This window comes from Loxodonta africana, chromosome 9 (assembly GCF_030014295.1).
Source record: "Loxodonta africana isolate mLoxAfr1 chromosome 9, mLoxAfr1.hap2, whole genome shotgun sequence".
NCBI lineage: Eukaryota > Metazoa > Chordata > Mammalia > Proboscidea > Elephantidae > Loxodonta > Loxodonta africana.
In genome coordinates, this window is record NC_087350.1 from 113986182 (window position 1) to 114011905 (window position 25724).

A 25724-nucleotide genomic window follows, 5' to 3' on the forward strand; every position below is an offset into this window, starting at 1 on the left:
GAAAAATAGTTACCGAGTGCTCCTACTTACAAGGCACTCTGGAGCTTCAAAGGTAAGCCTCGGAGCACCTACTACCAGAGGATGGTGGTTTCAGCTCATCATTTTCTGTGTAAGGAAGGGCATAAGATCCAGAGAGCCAATACAGTAGGGACAAGGACAGTCTAGTTCCTCGGATATTCCCTTAACAGTTACCATAACTTTCAAAGAAATACAGAGAACAAGCTCACATAACATTATCCCTACATTAAACAGGTTTTTAAAAAGTCCACTTCAGAAATGATTTCAGGATCTTACACAAATGCTTTCTTTGTCACCACGAATACATACTATTCTTGTAAAACAGATTCACAGAAAGAAAATTTAAAGAATCCAGCAGACAGGATGCTGGATAACAAAATACTTGAACTAGAAGTTCTCTTTTCTATTAACAGATTTTTTTTTTTCCTGTTAACAGTAAAGCTGAAGATGTTTTACATTTTCCTCAGTCCTTCAGGAATTTTTAATCACTAGACTATCCGCTCCCAAGCCTTAGGCTACCTGAAGGAACAGCCAGTTATTTCAAAGAATGCAGCCAAAATCTCAAAACTAAATTAACTTTAATTCAGTGAAAAAGGAGGTTTCAACAGTATGTATAACAGAACCTCATTTTAAAGTAAATTTTCTATGAATAAAGGCTAAATGTACGTATCTCAAAACAGTGGTAATCTCTGAACTGGAGGACTTCTATATTTGACTTTCTTTTTTATTTTTATAACACTTTGCTATTTTCTATTTCGCTTATTTACATTTTCTATAATAAACATGTTTTATAATAAGGAGACAGGTTACAAAACCACTGCAGTTCTTGTTCACTTCTATCCTAACTGTACACCAAATGCGGTGTTTCGGCAGGATCACAAATAAGAGAGCACCACGTTCCCAAGGACAAGGAGTCAGTCGCTGCTTCGCACCACACTTCCAAGGACAGGGAATCAGTCACTGCTTTAGCACCACACTCCCAAGGACAGGGAGTCGGTCACTGCTTCGCCCCACAATCCCAAGGACGGGTAGTCGGTCACTGCTTCACAACACACTCCCAAGGACAGGGAGTCGGTCGCTGCTTCGCACCACACTCCCAAGGACGGGGAGTCGGTCGCTGCTTCGCACCATACTCCCAAGGACAGGGAGTCGGTCGCTGCTTAGCACCACACTCCCAAGGACGGGGAGTCGGTCGCTGCTTAGCACCACACTCCCAAGGACAGGGAGCCGGTCGCTGCTTTGCACCACACTCCCAAGGACGGGGAGTCGGTCGCTGCTTCCCACCACACTCCCAAGGACGGGGAGTCAGTCGCTGCTTCGCACCACACTCCCAAGGACGGGGAGTCAGTCACTGCTTCCCACCACACTCCCAAGGACAGGGAGTCGGTCGTTGCTTCGCACCACACTCCCAAGGACGGCGAGTCGGTGGCTGCTTCGCACCACACTCCCAAGGACAGGGAGTCAGTCACTGCTTCCCACCACACTCCCAAGGATGGGGAGTCGGTCGTTGCTTCACACCACACTCCCAAGGACAGGGAGTCGGTCGTTGCTTCGCACCACACTCCCAAGGACGGGGAGTCGGTCACTGCTTCCCACCACACTCCCAAGGATGGGGAGTCAGTCACTGCTTCCCACCACACTCCCAAGGACGGGGAGTCGGTCACTGCTTCGCACCACACTCCCAAGGACAGGACGGGGAGTCGGTCACTGCTTCGCACCACACTCCCAAGGACAGGGAGTCGGTCGTTGCTTCGCACCACGTACTGGGAGTCGGTCGCCGCTTCCCTGGTTATTATCTACGTCTGGACCATCTCCAGTAACTCCCGGGGGCTCCCTCTCACACCGGCAGCACATTCAGTGACTGTCATCTCTCCAAGAGAACCTTTACCCCAATAGCAAGAATATGCTCACTGTAGGCAAACTAATTTAAATATTTATAAGTCTAAAAATAAAGCAATTAGGAACTTAAAGATATTTAAATAAAACATGGCATTCTAAATGCCAAGTTGAAAACAATTTCATTATTGGTTTCTCTGTTGTTCTGAATAACAGTGAACAGTTAAGGATGGCAGGGGGTGAGCCTATTCTTTTTTACAATCTTGGATCCCAAAGGAATTGTACTGGAACGAGAAATGCTTTAAAATGGTAGCACTTCACAAGCCCCTTGGAATCAAGGAACTCCCGTGCTCAGTACTCACTTTATGCCTTAATAAAAAACAGTTTTAAATAAAATTTTAGTTACCAGGCCAGAATGAATTACTAGCAATAATTCAACTGTGGGGAAAAAAGAATAGGCATTTTCCTTGCCTACGGTTTTTACATTTCTTACTTTGCTTTCGGTTTTCATATTACTGATTTTCTGTATTCAACTAGCCAGCAATCAATATATACTTTAAATATGAATACCTAGTAGCTTCATTGATAAGGCCATCAGCTTTGTCTTCTGCTAAATGCTAAATAAAAAGACAATTTGAGAAAGGTTACTGGAAGGTAACACAAAATCGAATGTCAACACAAACGTTACTCCAGATACCACTTTCTTGCCTCTGACAAAGATTTCACCAAGTTCCATTCCTGACAAGCATAGTCACAACTAACTTTGCTATCTGAAAGCATTTTTCTTTCCCTCTGCAATTGTTTCTCTACCTTGAACCTGTGAGGTTTTATTTTCGGGGTGAAGGGGAGCCTTAGGATTGTGCCCCTTTCACCCTTTGCTTTTTTCATAAAAACACAGAAAACTATAGTTCAGATTCGAGGTACTTTCATTTTTACTCAGTTGTTCTAAATATTCGTTATTCCTTATATAAAAGGAATGGCCACTGAAATAGTACTTTTTTAAAATCGAATATGCTTTCCTCCTTCATCTTCACTCTCCCCACCCAAAATCTGAAATACACAGGATGAGCTCAGTGCTGGGTGCTTCAGATTGCCTAGAAACAAATCAGCCCGAATTCTAGCCTAAAGACAGTTTATCACTTAGAAATTGACACTAGAGTCATCTGGCCCATCAGTACAACTGTTTATTTTGCTGACTCTGAAGAGGTCAGGCTAGCTCCAAAAAAAAAAATTCTGATATTGACTAAAAGGCCCACAAAAAGGAGGCTTGGTCACACAGTGGTTAAGTGCTTGGCTGGTAACTGAAAGGTCGGTAGTTGGAACCCACCAGCCACTTGACAGGAGAAAGATGTGGCAGTCTGCTTCTGTCAAGATGACAGCCTCGGAAACCCAATAGGGCAGTTCTGCTCTGTCCTACGTTGTTGCTGTGAGTCGAAATTACTCGACAGCAATGAGTTTTTGGGTTAAGAGGCCCATGAAATAGTTTTCATCTCTCTGGGAGCAGTTCTTTTTCCCCCCATAATCCTATTTATATCCCTAATGTCATCAATTCCACAGGGTTCTTTTCTGGAAAGTCACGTTCTCACCCTCATCACCACAGTCGGTGTTTCCCTGTTACAACAAAGAGCTGCCTGCTGCTTGGAGAAGCAAGTTTATAAATCACGGTCATACGCTTCATATTTGACTCAAACTTTATAAGCTATTAATCCTTTTATCTACACAATCTCATTTCACCTTATAACGACTCTGTGAAAGGGCTACTGTCCTCCTGAGAAGAAGAAGCTAAATCTAATACCCTCACCAGCACATGATGCTGTATTATAAGGCCATGTAAAAAAAAACCCGAAAATGTGCTCAATAGAAGTAAAATTAACATAATTTTAAAATTGAAGTGAAAGCCTTTTATGTAAAATCAGTCTTGAATACAGCAATATACACGGGTTAATAACCACGTGAGAGCGTATGTATAAAGATTATCTAAAAATCACATTCCAGATTATTGTCACCTAATCAGTTTCACAATTCACAGGGGTGGGGGAGGTGAATCATTAAGGTATTTGAAGAGTCTGGAATCTAAGAGCAAGTTGATAACAATTTTATTTGATCATCTTAAGTCTACAGACCAAAACCCAAAACCCACTGCCGTTGAGTCTATTCCAACTCATAGCAGCCCCACCGGGTTTCCAGGGCTGTAAACCTTGATGGAAGTAGAGTGCCACATCTTCTCCCGTGGAGCCACCGGCCTTTCACTTAGCAGTCGATTACTGTACCCATTGTGCCACCAGGGCTTCTTAAGTCCATAGAGGAAATCTTTTTTCTTCTAAAACTTTACCAAATTCTATTTTGGGAAAAATAAGACTAAACCAAAACTCCGGCAATGACGTGCTGATTTCCACTTCAGACCCAATCCTACACATCTAACTGCAGATCCGCTGTGCAATTATGGAAATCACTGAACTTACAGAGTGCCATATCAAAATTACTCCAGGCCAAAAGGCCAAGTTTAGTATTTTTTCATAATTATTCTTAGCCTGAGCCTACAATAAATCCTAGTATTATGTCCTCCACATCTAGAGAATAAGGCTGCTACCAGAGCCTGAAATACTGTCTGCTTTGTAGTGGATTACTTAAAGTGGTTCTCGGAGTCACGCATGGTCTTGTAACTCTCTGCAAAATGACTGGGCAGGACTATTCAAATAAGGTGCTGCGGCCCACCAAAGGGATTGGACAGCTTATTAACAATGCAAATACGGTACACAGCACCTTTGTGGAGGTGGGACCACACAAATAAGGTGTATGGAGCCCTAATGAGGGGACTGGTCAGTTTTGCCATCCCACTAGGCTTAAAATGAGCCATCCCAGAGATGGGGAAAGAGGACCTCACTACTACCAAGAAAGAAGAGCCACGAGTGGAGCGTGTCCTTTGGACAGAGGGTCTCTGTGCTGAGAACCTCCTAGGCCCAGGAGACAGAGAGAGAGCTGTAACATCAGAGACAGTGAGACATGGCAAGAAGTGGCGGGAGAGGAACGGTGGCAGAACCAGGAAGCTGGCGTGAAATGGCGCGGTGGGCTTCCCAGCCCATGAGCAAGGCGGCTACGGTGTGTGCACTGACCCATGGAGTGAGAAAGCTGAGCGCGTTTGGTCAGGAGGCTCGCTGACAGAGTGGGGAGTCTCCAGATTCTTGTTGGCTTGAGCTAAAGAGTTTTGTAACACTTGTCTGAGCAGGGCAGAGGCCAGGCTGAGAGCTGAGGGACCAAGAGCCAGAGAGAAGTAATCCTGTGGGCATGGCTGAAAAGAGACTGTCCTGATGGAAGAACTGTATCCTGAGTGATTCCCGATCCTGAATTGTAAGCTGTTACTTATGTAATCATGAGTATGGTCTGTGAGTTCTGTGTGGTCACTGCAGCAAATTACTGAAACCAGCAGACAAGCAGAGAGGGATGGCTGGTGTCAGAATTGGTAAAAAGGTTGGAGAGTAGAGATGTGCCTGACCTCCGCCTCATAGGAATCAGCCCTGGGCTGGTGCTGATGGTGATCCTCCCTCTCGTGAAGTTAGATGATAAGGTCTGATGCCATTACTTCATTTTTACAGTGTGCAACACACAGGCACCATGAGTGTTTGCTGAAAGCATTCTAGTTAACACCCCATTGGCGGACATGCTGAACTACCTGTATACCAACCAAACCTGTTGCCTTTGAGTAGATTCCAACTCATAGAGACCCTACAGGACAGAGTAGAACTGCCCCACAGAGCTTGCAAGAAGTGCCTGGTGGACTCTACCAACCCTTTGGTTGGCAGTCATACATGTTAACCACTACGCCACCAGGGTTTCCTAAAATTACCTGCATAAGCACATGAAAAAGAAATTTCTGCAAAACGTTTTAGATCATACATATGCCCAAAGGATTCTCCCTTTTGCTTAGAGACTGTGGCTTTTGATTACATATCAAAAAGATAAAAATAATTTTGGTACTAACTAATCCAATACATTCAAAAGGTTAAGTAAGATCCAACCTCTCAACTTAGCCTATCATAAGGAAACAAAGGAACCCGTTAAAATAACACCACTATAGACACAACTGCAGTGAGAACTACGGGGCATCCTCTTCTGCAGAAATAGAGGAACAAGCTGGACAAGCTTGGCAAACAAAACAAAAAAACGATCTTAAAACTCACTGGCTAAGAAAGAACACTGTTGTGGACCAAAGTAGAAATAAATCTAGTGTCAAAGATGTCAGGCGTCATTTAAAAAAACGCAGCAGCAATTTCGTTTAAACGGATTGGTTATAGATCTAAGACTATTTTAGATTTAAAAAAAAATTACTGCATAATGTCAGTCTATTTTTCCGACCCTTTCTAAGTCAAACTGTTTTTGACTGAATTGTTTCAACAGCTTGTGCAATATAACAGGGGAACGAACGGGAAAGCTCTGGCTTGACCTTTCCCGTGTAACTTCATTCATTGATTCTCCAGCATTAGATGCTGTCACATTTGTAGACCTGAAGAGAACAGTGTCAGCAGCCCGGGTGTTGAGTCCCAAGTATAGGGAGCTGTCATTTTAAGGTGTCCAATTCTTTGCCCGTGATTAAAAAATGAATATTTCAGATCAATGGGTGACAATCCCATTAGAGTGATAGCCCATGATATCAATTACCACTTCAGTTTCAATTTGGCTGGCCGGCCACAGGGTGCCATTTCTCAGCTTTGCGTGTGATGGGCTGGCTCCGTGAAGCATGACACCCTTAAATTGCTGCCCATTATCCAAGTGTCATTGCTTGTGCTGCCTCCGAATTCTCTGAATCACAAGCAGCTACTGGGGTCAAGCTCTGCAACCAAAGGAATTGGACAAGCGGGCAAATTCTTTATATAAAGGAAAAGTTATTTATCTGGCATCCGACTTAGAAAATCTAAAGTTTCCATTATCCTGACAGAATGTCAGTTTTGTATAGGTATATTGATTTAATAATTTAAGAGGTTTTATCAAGGTGGCAAGCGGTTTAACGTTCCTATGTTTTTTTTACCTCCTTCACATTGATAATAGATTCTATTTAAGGCCTCTCCACACCCAAACACACATATAAAGGAATTCCTATAAACATACAACATATGGACTACCAAAGACTTCTGACTTTGGGTGTGGTATTTAAAGTCTATTACAAAGCTCACATACACACACACAAATGAAATGTCCTAGGTGCAATCTATCCGCCCCCCACCCCGCCAAAAAAGATATTCTAAATCTGGCAATAAATTTACACAGGAGATGGATTCAAACATGCCTATGTTAAACATTCAGAATGAAGAATATGACCTTTTTTTTTTTCTTTTTGGCCACCTCTATAAACATTTTGCTAGGAATATCATGATTTCAGAACAGTCCTTGAAATTTTTCTGAGTAAAACTGTAATATTTGGGTTTTTTCTTTGATCCCTAAGAATATTAATAAGTTTGGACTTAAAAATCTAAAATCGAATCATCTTCCAGACTTCTCAAATTAAGGTGCTCTATCTCTGAGGGAAGGAGCCCCGGTAGCGCAGTGGTTAAGCACCCAGTTGCTAACTGTAAGGTCTGTGGTTTGAACCACAGCTGCTCCGCAGGAGAAAGATGTGGCAGTCTACTTCCATAAAGATTACAGCCTTGGAAACCACATGAGGCAGTTCTACTCTGTCGGGTCAATACGACTTGGAACCGAGTTGACGGCAATGGGTTTATTCCTGAGGGGCTGAAGGCCCCGTGAAGGGGGCTTTGGTAGTCATTTGGTAAACCTGACATATCCTTCTAGAGCACAATTTTACTCAAGATTTAGGAAAAAAGCAAACTTTAAAAAATTAAAATAAATTCAGATTTATTATGGGATAGAATACAAAACTGACATGAATTTTTAAATATTAAATTTAAACTTCTAAGAAATAACTTCTGTGGGTCCTATCCATGGATCCCTGGTTAGGGCTAGGGGAGGAAGTGGGAGTTCATGTTCTTCTGCCCTTTGTGATACTGAACTTGGAAAGTTGAGAAAACACTTTACATAACAGCAGGCCTTGAAAACTCTTACCAAATACATTTTATCAACTGAAGCCATTTTAAACGCACTTGAGGACCCTGGTAGTTACAAAAATATCCATAGCAAGATGCCTCTTACTGGAGTGTTTCTTCTTACTGATCCTATTTGATTTCCTCAAAATAAGGTAAAGGAGTATTTTTTAAAAATTCAGTTAACTCCCGCTTGTGTCTGATAGCAGTTAACAAGAAAAATAAGATCCTGTGAGTTTTTTCGAGGTCAAAGTTCTGTATCAGGCAGGAATACTTCTCTGGGATACATCCCAGTAAGGACTTACCCACATCCAAACTTAACCTGATCTCAATCCTTACAACAAAATTATACAATTCAAAATTGTACCGTCATATCAAACAAGAGTAATAGAAAGGAAATAGTTACATTAAAAAACTCCACAAAATAATCATTTAAAAATACGCATAAATTTCATTTACCGTTCAGGATACTTTTTTAAAAAAGTTTTTTGTTAAGAAAAATTTCAAACAGATACAAAACTAGAGAGACTAATATCCCATGTACCCATCTGCAACCAAACAATTAACAGTTCACAGTAACAGTCTTCCAACATACTTTTAATCCATATTTTGAATCCACAACAGTGACGATACCTACAAAGGAATAAACATTTTAAGCACCTTTTCAAAAAAAAGATGATTATTAATATTATTGTGCAATCATACTTGAGAATGACAACTAAAACGAATCTACCATTTCAGTTTGCAAATGCTACCCAATAAAACAAAGCGTTGCCTTTTCTCTTGTCAACGCCACAAGCTAATTCAATTCCATTAATAAGTCAACGCATTTCAAACGTGGGCTATGTGCCTACTGCCAAGCACAGTTTGAAGGGACTAGAGAGGATTTTAAATAAATGAACAAACAAATAAAGTTAAGTAAGTGATACATAAATAAATAAGAAAATAAGATTTTTCTGGCCCTTATGGAGCTTATGCTCTAAAATGCAATAAGACAAATGTGATAAATGACATAAGAAAGGTTATTTTTAGTATATTTTCACATGATGCAAAATTAACACTTTTCTTAACATTAAGATTATTGCTTAGCAAATCTCAGATGTTTTGGGATATCTTATTCCTCATATTTCTGACTAAATCTTACTTACACGAATGTTTTATATAACACATACCTAAGTGTCCAAACAATCAATTCATTTAGCAAACACCAAATTTACATTCTAAATAGTTTTTTCAAAGGAAAACAGCAGAATGAGTTTGATGCTGTCTAAGGAATTTAACCAGCTGTCACATATATCAGCGCCAAACACAGGGGCCCTTATGTGATGGCTACATCGCACCAGCCTTCAAAGATTCTTAAAGGAGACAGAGAGGGGGAGGGAACATAGTCGCTTAATTAAAAAGTTTCCAAAATGTCTTAAATGAAGTCTACAAATAAGATGGCCCAAAAGCGTTAAGGCAGAAAAAGGATGGGGTGAGAAGAAGGGGGTGCTTGGTTTACCTTCATGGGAAAATGAAAACAGAAATGTGATCTTCATATCGTCTGGCCAATTTCAATAACATTATACTAAGTGCACAAATCAAACAACAGAGGACGTTGGGAGCTGAGATGAAGATCTGACATCTAGTCCTACCCGGGTCTGGGGCTTTCCCACCTGTATGAACTTACTGCAGAATCAGACTATGCAAGTCCGCAAAGGACAACAACACGAGAGGTCAGGGTTATAATAGGAATGAACAAAAACGATCTTAACCACAGAAATAAAATTGTACTTGAAAACAAAAGAAAATGAGCTTTTTTAACTTACCATCAAGATAAATATCACTCCCTAATTCAGCATCAACCCAAAACATAGATGCCACAGCCCCTGAAAATACATAATATTCCTTCAGTAAAAATATTTCCTTAAATTGAGAAATATGATTCTGTTGAATCAACAAAGACATATACAAATTAAATATGGGATTCCAATCTCCTTATGGGGATTTCAGTGACAGCATCTTTCACTACTTACACGCATTTTTTCCTCACTCTCCCTATTTCCTCAAAAAAAAAAAAAAAATCCAGACCATCTCTCACTACATACAAATAGAATGGCAAGCATCTGCTCAGGCCGTAACAACTGGCAGCATAGCTGTGTGTACACAAAAAAAAAAAAAAAAAACTTATTTTTTATTTTTCAAACAGGGCTTATTTTTATTTTTTCTTCTCCTAATATGACAGTTATTATGGCTCACAAATAATGAATCACACCTCTAAAAGAAAAGCAAGACAAAACATAGACAATGCCAGAATCACTTGTCAGAAAGAAATTTACTTGTAATTTTTGTAGAAGAAAAAGAACAAGAAATATAATGACAGTGAATGTATGTTAATGGGGGGAGCAACTCGGAAAAGGTGGGTGAGAATGTAATCAATGTCACTGAATTGCACGTGTAGAAACTGTTGAATTGGTGTACGTTCCGCTGTGTATAAGAAGCCCTGGCAGCACAGTGGTTAAAGTGCTGGGGCGCTAACCAAAAGGTCAGCAGTTCGAACTCACCAGCCGATCCGCAGGAAAAGGTATGGCAGCCTGCTTCCATAAAGATTACAGCCTTAGAAACCCTATGGGGCAGTTCTACTCTGTCCTGTAGAGTTACTCTGAGTTGGAATCAACTCGACGGCAATGGATTTGGTTTTTTTGTTTGTTTTGTTTCCTGTATATTCTCAAAAACAATAACAACAAAATGGACACACACACATTCAAAGGAAAAAAAATAAAATGATATACACTTTATGAGATTACTAATAATTCCTTACGCTATTTACTTAATACTGGTTAAAAATTGGGGGCTGAGAAAGATATATTTCTAAATAAGAAATTATAACTTGTTTTTGTCAGAAACTGGTTCAGCAGCAGACCACTCACCCTGATTAGTATGCCATAACACATGAAAAAGAAAACTGACAGCAAGGACAGTCTTTTTTACAAGGAAAGGATCTGATTGCTCAAAGCATCGCAGGTCCCGTCAGTGACAGGGCTGTCTAGAAGAATGAAGCCCGGAGAAAAACAAGGGTAACTGAACTCATTCCAGTGTCTGAAGCTGTCCGCCCACCCGACGAGATGTGGTCCCCCAAGCATCACTCTGTGTCAACAATGAAATACCTGTCAGCTGCTTACAGTGATTACTCATGCAAGATATAGCCAGGGCCACGAGATCTAATGGTTTCCTGATACCTATTGATTTTTTCCCAAAAACTTAATAGTTTTCCAATTTGATTGAAATAGGATTTGTGAGTAACAGGGGCTGAATCAATGTCTGTCCTCTTCAAAGAAATTACTTTACCGCGACATTATTTAGCTTACAACTGGAGAGCACTGGTCTCCTCAACAGGAAACAATGGCAATTGCCAATAAGCATCTTCCTCACTTTCTTGGCTAAAAACATGATTTAATTAATGAGGGGGCAGAAAAAAGTAAATCTACCATGAATGTCACTACTCCCAACAATAAGTCATAAAAAGGTATTCATTTTCTTCACTCAGTAAATTACCTAACATCATACATAAACCCCTTTATAATTTTTTAAAATTCATTGATTCCTATTCAGAAAAATAGCTTGTAAGAACCACAGTTAACAACATTTACCTATTATTACCTTGAACCGTATTTCATTCTAAATTTGATGGGCATCTTTGGTACAATAATTACCAGACTGCATAAGAACTATTTAAAATACGGATGCAGGTCTTTAGCAGGAAGAATAAATGTGAGAGAAGTTAGTTCATCAGTGGTTCTCAGTCTGGGGCAATATCAGGTATTTTTGCCACTGGGTGGGTGGCAGGTAGTAGCATCTGGTAGGTGGAGACCAGAGATGCTGCCAAAGCTCCTACAATGCATGGGATGGCCCCTCACAACAAAGAATGATCCAACCCGAAATGCCATCTGTACCAAAGTTGAGAAACCCTGAGGTAGGGTATAAAATCCCCCTTCTTCAAAACCTAATAAAACTAAGAAGAAAAAGCCAAAATTTCGTCAGCAGCAACCAAATACAAAAAGGCAGACAACCTCTTGCTATAAATATTAAAAACTGTCAAAGAAGAAACAGGAAGTTCGATGTCATTTACGGTAGCTCCTAACTCTCACCTCACCTCCAACACAAGGGTGTAAGGAAATAGTTTAAAAAATGCTAACACTTGCTAGTGTTACTGTCGTGTGCTGTCAAGCAGATTGCGATTCATAGCCACCCTGCAGGACAGAGTAGAACGGCCCCATAGGGTTTCCAAGACTGTAATCTTTGTGGAAGCAGACTCCCTTGCAGCTGCTGGTGGGTTTGAACTGCCGACCTTTTCGCTGGCCTCTGAATGCTTACCCACTGCACCGCCAGGGCGCCAGGAAATGCAAATCAAAACCATGATTTATTACTTCACTCCCACTAGGGCAGCTAAGCAGCCCTGGTGGCACAGTGGTTAAGGGTTTAGCTGCTAACCAAAAGGTCCACAGTTCAAATCCACCAGTCACTCCTTGGAAACCCTACAGGGCAGTACTACCCTGTCCTACAGGGTCGCTATGAGTAGGAATCGACTCGACAGCAATGGCTTGAGAATAGCTAAGATCAAAAAAAAGGAATATAACAAATGTTGGCAAGGATGTGGAGAAACTGGAGCCTTTATCCACTGCTGGTGGGAATGCAAAATGGTATAGCCTCTGTGGAAAACAGCCCCGATACAGTCAAATACTGACCCCAAAAGTTCTAATTAAAGTGTTCCCTAAAGATATTACCTCCTGCCAAGTCATTTTTCAGGAATGAAAGCAAGTGCAAGACCTTCTCCGTCATTAAAGGAAACAGCAAGTGTGGAACTCAAAACCTATAGCACCCATAGGTCCTCACTGAGGAAGTTAAAAGAGAAAACACTGGGCGAGGAAATCCAGCCAGTCAAAAAACACCAGGAGATCCTGGAGCAACATCTGCAAACCTCTGAAGGAAAGAAACTGTGACCCAGAAATCTAGGCCACAGTAAAAGGACTCGTAATGAGCACTACAGCCACTGAAACACGGAACTAAAAGAATGATGACAGAAGAGAGCGTTAGAAACCTGAACGATACAACAAAGCATACGATGAACAAAAACCACAGGTAAGGCAGCGTGTAAAATGTTAATTCCCTCATTTTTTATGCCAAGGAGTCAACAGACACTACCCTAAAAACGGAAATGTGTCGTTTAAAAAGTAACTCCTCCAGTTTTTGTGCTCTTTACTCTCTTTTTGTTATCTTATCTCTTGCACTGACGTGGCATGTATCTGATGTTCAGCCATCCCTTCGCTCGCTCACCTTCGGGCTCTCTTTCTTCTGTCAGATTCAAGTACAACTAAACACGTGATTATTAAAAGTAGCACAGAGAACGTGATCCCATTTTAATAAAATTATTGCTGTACGTCCATATAGCTTTCGTAAGTTCATAGAGGTGGGCTTCCCAAGAGTATGTACAAGTAAGAATCACCTCGAGAGTTTGTGAAAACCCAGATTTTCATGCTCCACATTTAGAGACACCGATTCTGCACATTTCTTTTGGATTGCTATGACCCTTTTAATAAATTATCTCCAAACAGTACTTTAATATAGTTTAGCAAATCAGCCCAATGCCACGGGCCCAGATCAAAAAAGAAGTAACGGTATGCGTCAGGCTCAGAACGAACGCTAAATGTATTGCAAACTAGGAATAAAGATGTCACCTATACGGTATGTACAGAAAATAAGCAGACTTTATATTTAGAATTAGAGTTTAGTAAGAAGGCAGCAAACATGGACTGTTAGGAACAAGTAGATTCTGCGTGCAGCTTTCAATGGAAACGTTTCCACATAATTTCATTTACAGGTGAAAAACGTCAAATGTTCTATACCAGGAAAAAGACCAGTAGGCTTGATATAACTAACTGTCTCCTCTTTGATATCTTATGAAAGCATCTGTTATCTCAATTCAATTTTTTTTCAATTTATGAATTCAAATTTAGTAGCAGAAAAACAAGATGTTAACGATTAATGGGCGTAAGTATTGCTGAGACTATAATACGAAAGGCTTTAAATACCTCTAAGTGATCTTCTAAGGAAGTTAGATTAGAAAGTAAATTCTATATAGTATAACCAAGTGGGATATCTCATTTTTTTTCCTAAGCTTCCATATTTAAACTTTTGTTCTCACCAGTGACCCTAAATCAATCAATAAAACATCAAATTCTATTAACAGCTATAAAGTGCTTTTATCATCACTTATCTGCCGAAGAAAACGTGACAACCCAGTATTTTCCCTATTTTGAACCAAGATATATTTTTAAAATCTAAAGTAAAACTTCAATACTCATTCTAGATATTCCTCTATAGTTTTAAATGCCTAAGAATCATATTCTGGTTATCAATAGTATCATTTCTTACCAGGATCTGCTAATCCAGTGGTTTCCAGCAATATGTAGTCAAATTTCCCCTTCTTCTGCATCAAATTCTCAATAGCTCTAAGGCCACTGTCCCTGGAAAAATACCAAAATATAATACACAGCTGATTACCTGAATATTTTAAAGCAATCATTACAAACATTTTGAAATATATTCAGTGTGTCAAGACAAAAATACCTTTGGGCATGTGAACATTTAACTTACTAAGTAAGCTTCTAATTAAAAGTCCATCCAATATTTACCAGTGGGGAGAAAAAGATCAATGTATGTATACTGATAGGTAAAAAGAAATCATATATATGATGAGTTAATACTATAATTTTATTAAAAACAAAATCGGAGGGAATTTTAATTTACTTATCTAAAGTAGGATCCCTGGTGGTGCAGTGGTTAACAGCTCAGGCCCCTAACCAAGGTCAGCAGTTTGAATCCACCAGCTGCTTCTTGGAAACAATATGGGGCAGTTCTACTCTGTCCTGTAGGTTAGCTATGAGTTGGAATTAACTCGATGGCAATGGGTTTTAAATAAAGTAAGTAGTTCCTGTTATTTTAATGACTTTACGAAAGAAAAAAGAATCAACATCCAAAATACAGATAAAATTTATAAATTATTGTAGTCCAATACAACATCTAAGAGGACACTGTCATTAAATACTATTTAATTCTATTCTGAATTAGGGTACCAGGGTTTAATTTTCCTTTTTTCTTGTAAGAGTAGCAAAAGTGAAAGAAAATACTTAATGGATTGCATTTTGCTTGTTCAAGATAGTCTGTTATAAGAGTGCCAAGACCATTCACTGGGACAAACAACAGTCTTTTGGACACATGGTGCTGGACATCTGGATATCCACATGCAGAACAAATTTAGACTCTTGCCCATACTATATACAAAAAGTAATTCAAATTGGATCAAAGACATAAATAGTTAAAATTATAAAACTCTCAGAAAAAAACAGGGGTAAATCTTCATAACCTTGTATTAAGCAATGGCAACTTGGTAAATGACAAAAGCACATGTGACAAAAGGAAAAAAATAGCTGGACTTCATCAAAATGAAAATCTTTGCGTGTCAAAGGGCACTGATCTGATTGTGGTTGTTGTTAGTTGCCGTCAAACCATAATTCAAAATAAATAGACAAACAACTCAATTAAAAAATACGCATACAACCTGAATAGCTGTATCTCCAAAGATACACAAACAGCCTATAAGCACATAAAATGATGCTCAATCTCATTAGTCACTAGGGAAATGCAAATCTGAACTACAACGAGATATCACTTCATACCCACCAAGATGGCTAGAACCAAAAAGACAGAAAACAACAAGTGTTAGTAAAGCTTTAGAAAGATTGGAACATTCACCCAGTGCTGGTGGGGGATATAAAATGGTGCAGCCCAACATAGAACACCATCTGACCCAGTAATTCCACCCTTGAAATTGAAACAGAATTTTTTTTTTTTTTAGCAGTATTCATAATAGCTAAGAAGCAGAAACAACCCAAATATCCATCAACCCATGGATGGATAAACGAAATGTATATCCATATCAAGGGGATGTTATTCAGCCATCAAAAGGAATGAAGTACTGATACGTGCTACAACACGGATGAACCCTGAAAACATCACACTAACCGAAAGAAGTCAGACAAAGCCAAATATTGTATTTCCATTTATATGAAACAGACAAGTCCATACAGACAGAAAGTAGATTGCTGGGCGCCAGGGCTGCAGTGAGGGGCTTGGGGAACGTGGGAAGTGACTGGTGCCGGGTACAGGATTTCTTCTTGGAGAGATAAAAATGTTCTAAAATTGACTGTGGTGCTTGCACAACCCTGTGGATACACTAAAGAAATCACTGAGCTGTACAATTTAAACAGCTGAATTACAGGGAATGTACATTATATCTCAATAAAATTGTTATTTAAAAAAAAGTGTTACGATTTTAGCCTTGCTAACACATTTGACTCAAACTCCCAAGGTAGTAAATGATGTAGAGTACATTTAATGGCGCCAGAATACACGAAATCGACAGTATGGGAATTAATTTTCATAACTCATCCAACAAACAGCTGAGTAATTACTGTGTGTCAGGCACTCATCTAGGGTCTGTGGATATATAGGCAGCCCCTGGGTTACGAACAAGATACGTTCCTAAGTCTGTTTTTAAGTCAAATTTGTAGGCAGGTCAGAACAGCTACACACAGTTTTTATTTAGTGTCAGTTAAATGTTTGTCTTTATATGTAGTACGTATTTTATGTATATTAAGGAGCCCTGGTGGGGAAATGGTTGAGAGATCAGCTGCTAACCAAAAGGTCAGCCGTTCGAATCCACCAGCCACTCCTTGGAAACCAACCCTATTGGGCAGCTCTACTCTGTCCTATGGGGTCATGTGAGTCAGAATCACTCAGTGGCAATGGGTTTGGGTTTTTAATGCATATGAAACGCTTCCAAACTGCGCACTGTTTCCATGAGCACCGCAAAGTAATAGTGCGTTCATTTATTATTACAAATCATTGTATTTAACTCAAATTTTTAATAATATAGGCTTTATGGCAGTCCGTTCTTAAGTATGAGTTGTCAATAAATCAGATATTCGTAACCCAGGGACTGCCTGTATTAGTGCACAAGAGAGACATCACCCATGGAAAGGCTACTGTAACTGGTAGAACATGTGCGAGGCTTTTCCTTCTTGTTAGCCATTCATCTTTGTTTTTAGGGAGGTTAAACGCTTTGAAGTAAATCCGGTGATTTCCTAAAACCAGAATAACCACTTTTATGTAGGAAATGAGACATTCATGCATGCAGAGATTATAAATTTATAAACCAAGCCATCGGAAACAATGAAAAGCTCAGTAAAACCAACAAAGCATTACTGCAGGTAGAGAAAAATAAATAGAATAGCAAGAAACACTTTAAGAAAACACATTCTAAAAAGTCTATTTTCTACTAAAACATGCAATGAAGCAGACTTTATAGATTCAGTTAAATAGCATGAGAAAATCAAAGCTGGAAACAGAATCAATAAGCGTTTACAGGAAGCCAACACGACACGCTCCTCACTTTACTGAACAGCAGAGGCAGCCGTTTCCAAGCTCCAGCCACTCTTCGTAGAGTTCTCCACCTTGGCTGACAGCTAAGGATTTCTCCACTGCACTTCCTAGAAAAATTAACAAGAAGCATTGTTCGGATCATGTTCACTAGCCAACCAAAAACACAACTGAGGACACTCAACAACGAAGCAGAGCTCAAGGCAGAAATTACACTTTGTAACTATTATTCTTTCATCCTATTTATATAAACTCAATATTTAAATTACAGGACTCTCGATTAATTCAGCTTTTTTTTTCTTTCTTTAAAATAAATAAGCCTTATGCCCACAAAGGGGAAAGTCCAAAATTATGACTCCTACCTGTGTCCTTTTTAGGCCTCTGACACCCCACCGCCCGTTTCCTAAGGCAGCGATCTGAAGGTGCTCTTTCTTGTCCCTGGTTAACTTTCTAGATGGACTACTATGTTTCATATTTGGGTTTTCATCCTGACACCCTTCAACCTCTTAAGGGATTTTCTCATTTATTTTCGCTCATTTAAAAACTAAACTTCAGTCAAATACACACAAGTTTCCTAATAAAGCTAACTTGAGAAAGGCTAAAGGATATTTGAGAGTCTGAGATGTGTGTTATCATATAAAAACAATTAAAATGTTTTATTTTTCCTTCATAAAGAAGTATACTGAAGCCAAGGAAGAGAGTTCTAGATGTTTAGTAAAGCAAATGGCCGAAAAAAAAAAAAAAAAGGAGTTTTTAATTCATATTTTTTTGTTCATGTTTTAGCTAGGTGGTGATAAAGAGCTTTAACAGGGATTGCTATAGAATTCATGGTGCAGAGAAAGTTAATAAAATGTGAAGGAAAGTATTAAGAATGCTGTGAAGGACAAGACTGTGAAAAAGACCCAGAAAAAATGAAAAAAAAAACTAGGAAGAAATAATAATAAATAGAACCAGGATTAATCACAGGGTGGAAAACCTGGTGGCATAGTGGTTAAGTGCTACAGCTGGTAACCAAAAGGTCAGCAGTTCGAATCCATCAGGCGCTCCTTGGAAACTCTATGGGGCAGTTCTACTCTGTCCTATAAGGTCGCGATGAGTCAGAATCAACCCCGATGGCAGTGGGTCTAGTTTTGGTTTGGTTAATCACAGGGTTCAACGGAAGGTCAGTAAATGAGAAATCGAAAGACTAAAGATTAGAAGCCCCAGGATTTCTATAATACTTCTCTCTTTAAGTTTATTGAGAGAGGAGAAGGGCAGCAAACCAGTTACCAGGTTTAACTAATAGGCTTCCCATCCTATTCATAAAACTCACCTTCTTTACAGTGGTTAAGAGCTATGGCTGCTAACCAAAAGGTTAGCAATTCTAATCTACCAGCTGCTCCTTGGAAACCGTACGGGGCAAGTTTTACTCTGTCCTATAGGGTTAACTATGGTTTTTTTTTACTAGTTTACTACAACTGAAATATGTTGTTGTTGTCAAGTGCCACTGAGTCAGTTCCAACTCACTGCGAGCCTATGTACAACAGAACGAAACACTGCCCAGTCCTGAGCCATCCTTACAATCATTGTTATACTTGAGCTCATTGTTGCAGCCACTATATCAATCTACTTTGTTAAGGGTCTTCCTCTTTTCCGCTGACCCTGTACTCTGCCAAGCATGGTGTCCTTCTCCAGGGACTGATCCCTCCTGACAACAGGTCCAAAGTATGTAAGATGCAGTCTCGCCATCCTTGCTTCTAAGGAGCATTCTGGTTGTACTTCTTCCAGGACAGATCTGTTCATTCTTTTGGCAGTCTGTGGTATATTCAATATTCTTCACCAACACCACAATTCAAAGGCGTCAATCCTTCTTCGGTCTTCCTCATTCATTGTCCAGCTTTCACATGCATATGATGCAATTGAAAATACCATGACTTGGGTCAGGCGCACCTTAGTCTTCAAGGTGACACCTTCGCTCTTCAACACTTTGAAGAGGTCCTTTGCAGCAAATTTACCCAATGCAATGTGTCTTTTGATTTCTTGACTGCTGCTTCCATGGCTGTTGATTGCGGGTCCAAGTAAAATGAAATCCTTGACAACTTCAATCTTTTCTCTGTTTATCATGGTGTTGCTCAATGGTCCAGTTTTGAGGATTTTTGTTTTCTTTATGTTGAGGTGCAATCCATGCTGAAGGCTGTGGTCTTTGATCTTCATTAGTAAGTGCTTCAAGTCCTCTTCACTTTCAGCAAGCAAGGTTGTGTCATCTGTATAACGTAGGTTGTTAATGAGTCTTCCTCCAATCCTGATGCCCTGTTCTTCTTCATATAGTCCAGCTTCTAGTATTATTTGCTCAGCATACAGATTAAATAGGTATGGTGAAAGAACACAACTCTAACCCACACCTTTCCTGACTGCATTAAAATTCACACTTGAGAAGAAAAACCCCTAGAAAAGTAATCAAATATTCTGTCTAACTCTGCCATATATAAGTAGCCCTGGTGGCACAGGGGTTACACATTCAACTGCTAACCAAAAGGTCAGAGGCTTAACCCACCAGCAGCTCTGTGGGAGAAAGATGTGACAGTCAGATTCCTTAGAGATTTACAGCCTTGGAAACCCTACAGGGCAGTTCTACTCTGTCCTACAGGGTCGCTATGAATTGGAACTGACTTGACAGCAAAACAAAACAAAAAAAAACTTCTTTTCATATGTTTAGATGTTTACTTCTGTAGTTATATATTTCATGTAAAAATATAATTCTGTTGATATGAATTCCAAAATTACACAAAATACTATTTTGTAGAAACTACCCTTGGAAACTCTATGGGGCAGTTCTACTCTGTCCTATAGGGTCGCTATGAGTCGGAATGGACTCGACGGCACTAGGTTTATCTGATCTCAGTATCCCAAACTGTGTAAAATAAAGCCTTGTAGACAGTGATCAATTTTTCCAAAGCTATACGCATTATGTGTTCACAGTATAAAAACTTGTATTTTCATTTTCAATATGGAATATCAATTGATCAGTGGAATCAACTGTCTAGTAAACTGTTGTAGCCCGGCATTCGCTGAAAATTTTACTTACCTTCCCCAAATTCATTTAAAATAACAGCTATTCTTTTACTATGTTGCTCTGTCAAAATATAGTTCAGAAGTGTTGTCTTCCCAGCACCTAGAAAATATATTTGTTTTAAATAACAAAATTCAAAGACTAATTCTAAAAAAGCACATAAAGAGTCTCAGTGTTCTTAAGAATTTTCGTGCTGTTTTTCAAATAGTACTTAACTACAGTACAGACGGAGCCCTGGTGGTGCAGTGGTTAACAGCTTGGCTGCTAAGCAAAAGGCTGACAGTTTCAATCTACCAGCCGCTCCTTGGAAACCCTACGTGGTAGTTCTATTCTGACCTATAGGGTAGCTATGAGTCAGAACTGACTCAACGGCAACTGGTTTTGGTTTATGGTATAGAAGGTTCTATAGGAAAATAGGAAAGCATCCTTTGAAAAGTGTTACAAAATGTCTTAGGCAGACACAAAATCCTATAAACATTTACAAATACTCCTATAAGTTGGATCACATAGTTTTTTTTTTCAACCTCATATGGCAAAAATAATATGCCTTCTTCATAACTTACAACACAATAATATAAGGGTATTTGAATTTTCTATTAAAATAAGGAAATAATGAGCTAATGGGTTCCAAGGAATAAAATATTCATGTAGTTTGTAAAATATACCACTTCCTTTACAGATGACAATGTTTCTTGGCCAAGCATACGTGGTCTACTTCCCCAAAATTTACATATAAGGACCTATCTTTCATTACAAGATCCAACATTAAACAGACACAAGTCCAGACTGGCTAGGTTTAGTATACTTAAAACAAGGTATAAAACTGATTATATATCTAAGAAGTGAGAGGTAGATGCAGGAGGTATTAACAATGGACAAAGGAACAAAACATTCAGTGTTTAGAGATAAATTCATACGGTTACACTAACCTCATCCAGTAGGTGGCATACGAAACCTAATACACTCAGCTCAAGAAGGACAACCTGGCTTAATTATGAACCACACACAACAAAGTTCATATACCCAAAAAAAAAAAAAAGTTACTTGCATAGTAGTGCATTTCAACTGTATGACTATAGTATTTATTTATCCATTTTTTCTGTTGGTGGACATCTGGGTCTCTTCCAGTGTTTTGCTATTACAAACAGTGCTTACAAACATCTAAGCTTGTACATGTCTCTTGGAGAACATTTCGAAGTTTTCTAGGGCATATAACTAGGAGAGAATGACAGTACGAGTATCTTTAGCATTTTTAGATAATATTCCTTTGAAAGCTTTAGAAGAGGTGAAAGCCTGAATATACAAACGTGTGAAGTACAGAATGGCAGGGACTTAAAACCAGTCCAAGTCAGAGATAAAGAGGTCCTAAACATGGGTGCGACACAGGGTGGTGGCAATGGAAATCAAAAAGAAGGGGTACACGTAAGAGACCTAATACAGGCAGTCCCCAACTTACAACATATTTGAGTTACAATGTTACAACCTTTTTTTTTTTTTTACATCTTATCCTTAGTAATATGTACTAACAGTACAATGCTATGGTGCATAATTTACTGGCGTTAACATTCTCAGAAGTTCACTGTCAGATGTTAAATGTTACGATTTATAAAGATACTGATAATAAAAAGCATTAATAATGAAAACTAAAAAAAAAGAGGTATTTGACGTACATCAGAACTGACTTACAATGGAGTCATCAGAACAGAACCCCATCATAAGTTGGGGACTATCGGTTGTAGAATTACTAGGGTTTAATAACTGATAACTGACCACATTATGAAGAAAAAGACTTTTAAGACATAGCTCATTCATTCAAAAGTACCTGTGGACCAGATTTTATGCTGGGCCTTGGCGAAAATGAACAAGGTGGAGACAAAAGCCTCTGCCTTCACGGGATGGCTTAGAGACACTGTGGGAGTTGGGCTGAGAGGTGTGCTCAGATGAGAAGGAGGCGCCCAGGTCACAGGATGACACATCCCACACGAGATGTACAAGACGCCATGGAGCACCTAGGACGGACAGCTAGCAAGAGGAGGGACGGCAGGAAGAAAAGCATCCAGGTCTAAAATAGCTGGCACCTTTTAGAAGAAGTAAAATTAATTCCATGTGGCTGGGCCACAGAGGTTGGCAAGCTGGAGAGACTGGGAAGAGCCAGATTGTAGGACCTTGTAATTCCTGCTAAGGAATTTAAGCTTTAACTTAAATGGAAGTCACTGAAGGATGTGACACAATCAGACAGACACTTACAAAGATCATTCGGCCTAAGATATGGAGAATATATTAAAAGGCAGTAAGACTCACGACTGGATAGAGACTTTTAAAGAATTCCAGGTACTTGAGATCTCAGGAGAAGTCCCTGGGTGACGCGAAAGGTTAATCAATGGACTACTCACCGAAAGGCTGGCAGTGCAAACCCACCCGGGGGTGCCTTGGTAGACAGACCTGGGGATCTGCTTCTGAAAAGGTCACGGCCTTGAACACCCTATGGAGCACAGTTCTACTCTGCACACAGCGGGTACCATGAGTTGGAATCAACTCGACAGCAACTAACAACAACAATAACAACACAATATCACAGGAGCAGCAGAGTTAGAGGGGATGGTAACATGAAGTTTCAGGCGTGTTGAGTTTGAGAAGTCTATCGGGCATCAGAGCAGAAGCATAACTTAAGAGAAGTATGCCATATGGGTGTGAAGCTAAAGGATGGGGTGAGGGGGAAAGAAACTTAAAAAGGAGAAGCCAAAGAAAAAGGTGGAAAAATCCTTTAAAAAAATGTGATGGAAGTCAAGGAAAGAGTGCTTCAAAAAAGCAAAACTGGTGGGGGAGCAGTGGGATGCAGACCCAGGATTTTCATGAGACCAGACTTGATGGTCTGACTGGGACTGGGGAGACCCCGGCGGTCATGGCCCCCAGACCTTCTGTTGGCCCAGGGCGGGAGCCATTCCCGGGGCCGGCTCTTCAGATGTGGTTTGGACTGGACGGTGGTTTGCAGGGGGATGCTGGTGGGGAGTGGGCTTCTTGGATCAGGTGGACACTTGGGACTGTGTGGGCGTCTCCTGCCTGGAAGGGAGTTGAGAGGGTGGAGGGGGTTGGAGGCAGGCGAGATGGGGTGGGGAGGTGGAGGGAGGGAGTGGGCTGTCTCATTGAGGGGAGAGTGGTTGGGAGTGTGTGGCAAGGTGTGTGTGGGTTTTTGTGTGAGAGACTGGCTTAGTTTGTGTGCTTTCACTTGGAGCACAGTAAAAATTATTTTAAAAAAAAGCAAAAATGGTCGAAGGCCGTGCTTCGTAGTTCAATTATGCATACAAGACCAACGGGCACACCAGGCCAAAAGCACAGACAAGAAGGCAGGAAGGGACAGGAAAACTAGACGAATGGAAACAGGGAACCTGGGGTGGAGAAGGGGAGAGTGTTGACACATTGTGGGGCTGGCACTCAGTGTCACAAAATTATCTGTGTATTAACTGTTGAATGAGAAACTAATTTGCTCTGTAAACTTTCACTTAAGTCATAATAAAAAAAAAGGAAAAATAGTCAAGAAGAAGGTCTGAAAATATCCCTAGATTCGGGGATTCTCCCACAGTGTCTGCAAACATTCCAACAACGTCTAAGAGCCCAGTGCCTCCCACAGATGGCTAGCAGGGCTTGGCTCCCGGGGAAGGGGACCCTGCTGAGGGGCACTCCTTACGGACCGGGCATCTTACACAGTCAGGACACCCTTCGACGGTACCAGGCTTACACGGCAGGCGATGAGATAACGAGCTCAGACAGGTGACCGGTACTGTCTCCACTTTCCCGTGAAGACGGCGGCATTCAGAAAAAGGCGACATACCTCGCCAGGGCTCGCAGGGCCACCGGGCGGCACCGGCGTCAACCCCAACGGCAGCGCGTGTTTCACGGCGGCCACGCGCCCTCGGCGCACCCTACAGACTGCGTGAGGGCAGCGGGGTCGGAGCGCCGGGAGCGCGGCGCCGAGGGTCCACCGTGGGCGCGCGCGCGGCCCGGCCCCGGCCTCGGGACACCTGCTCGCGGCCAGGAGGCCCGGTGCCCAGGAGAGGCGCCGTCAGCTCCCCAAACCCCGGCTCACGACTTTCTGACCCCGAGGATTAGTTACCTAAATACCCGGTGATAATTGTGACGGGGATCTTGGCGCCGGGACCGGGCTTTTCCTCCTCCTCTCTGCGTTTCGTCTCAATGGGAACCAATTCAGGGCAGTCTTCCTCCGCTTGCTCCTCTTCCTCATCCTCGGCGCCATTAGCCTGTAACATCTCGCCCTACCGCACGCACACCACCTCCTCAGCTTGGGGGCCGGAAAGAAGCCGGAACCAAAACACCCAACCCGCAGCGGCGCAGGCGGAGCACGCCGTGCCAGGTCCGTGTACGTCATCACGCCGCGACTCGTAGCTCCACCCAGACCCGCCCCGGCTACCTGCGCTCATGCTGAGGCCGGCCTCGCCCGCTGGGCCACGCCTCCGTTGGAATCCTGGCCACACCCCCGGGGCGTGGCCGCTGAACCCGAGGGAGACAGGGCGGAGTCGTCAGGGCGCGGGAGCAAGCCCACCCTGAAGCTGCATTTGTTTGGGCTCTCAGCCTAAGTGCCTACTGGCTGTTGGCAGAGCTGAGGAAAGGACAGCTGGAAGCAGAAGCGAGCGCCCTGATCTGAAAAGAGTGCCTGTATGGCATAAACTTTCTCAACTTGACATTTTTTAGTCTCATTAAAAATAGTTTTTAATTCATAGGGGCAAGGATGGAAGGCTATAACATTACAATGTTACTTGGATAAAAAGAAATCAGGGTTATTGAATTTTTTTTGTTTTTGTCATGATTATATATAAAACCAGTTGCGGTCAAGTTGAGTCTGACTCAAAGCGACCCCTTGTGAGTCAGAGTAGAACCGTGCGCCACAGGATTTTCAATGGCTGAGTTTTCAGAAATAGATCTCCAGGCCTTTGGAGGCACCTATGGGTGGATTCGAACCTCCAACCCTTCAGTTACCAGTCAATGCATCACCCCGGGACTCCTTAAGTAAAGGAAGCCAGACATAAAAGACCACATATTTTATAATTCCATTTATATGAAATGTTCAGAGTAAGCACATTCATAGAGACAGAAAGCAGATTAGTGGTTGCCAGGGGCTGGGAGCAGACAAGCATAGGGAGTGACTGCTAACAGGTCCAGGGTTTCGTTTTGGGGTGAGGAAAATGTTCTAAAGTCGATTTTGGCGATGATAGAGCAACCCATGAATATATGTACTCCAAACCACTGAACTGCACACTTTAAGTAGGTGAATTGTATGGCATGTGAGTTATTTCTTA

At 41.0% G+C, this 25724-nt stretch overlaps 1 protein-coding gene across 6 annotated transcripts in view; it reads right to left on the reverse strand.

Annotated features, from left to right (window-relative positions):
• Positions 1-24751, reverse strand: part of ZNG1A (Zn regulated GTPase metalloprotein activator 1A) — a 43049-nt gene extending 18298 nt beyond the window's left edge. The window contains exons 1-7 of one of the 6 annotated variants that reach the window (XM_003420482.4): positions 24524-24749; positions 20428-20514; positions 17377-17473; positions 14298-14389; positions 9695-9754; positions 8482-8519; positions 2425-2471 (exon numbers count right to left, since the gene is read on the reverse strand). In XM_003420482.4, the coding sequence (XP_003420530.1) occupies positions 2425-2471; positions 8482-8519; positions 9695-9754; positions 14298-14389; positions 17377-17473; positions 20428-20514; positions 24524-24677 (575 nt within the window). In that variant the 5' untranslated portion in view covers positions 24678-24749. Of the gene's footprint in view, positions 1-30; positions 1866-2424; positions 2472-6510; positions 6683-8481; positions 8520-9694; positions 9755-14297; positions 14390-17376; positions 17474-20427; positions 20515-24523 lie in introns of those variants that run through there. The other 5 variants (XM_064290558.1, XM_023539442.2, XM_064290559.1 and 2 more) reach the window with 5 other exon arrangements.
• Between the last annotated feature and the right edge of the window lie 973 nt (positions 24752-25724).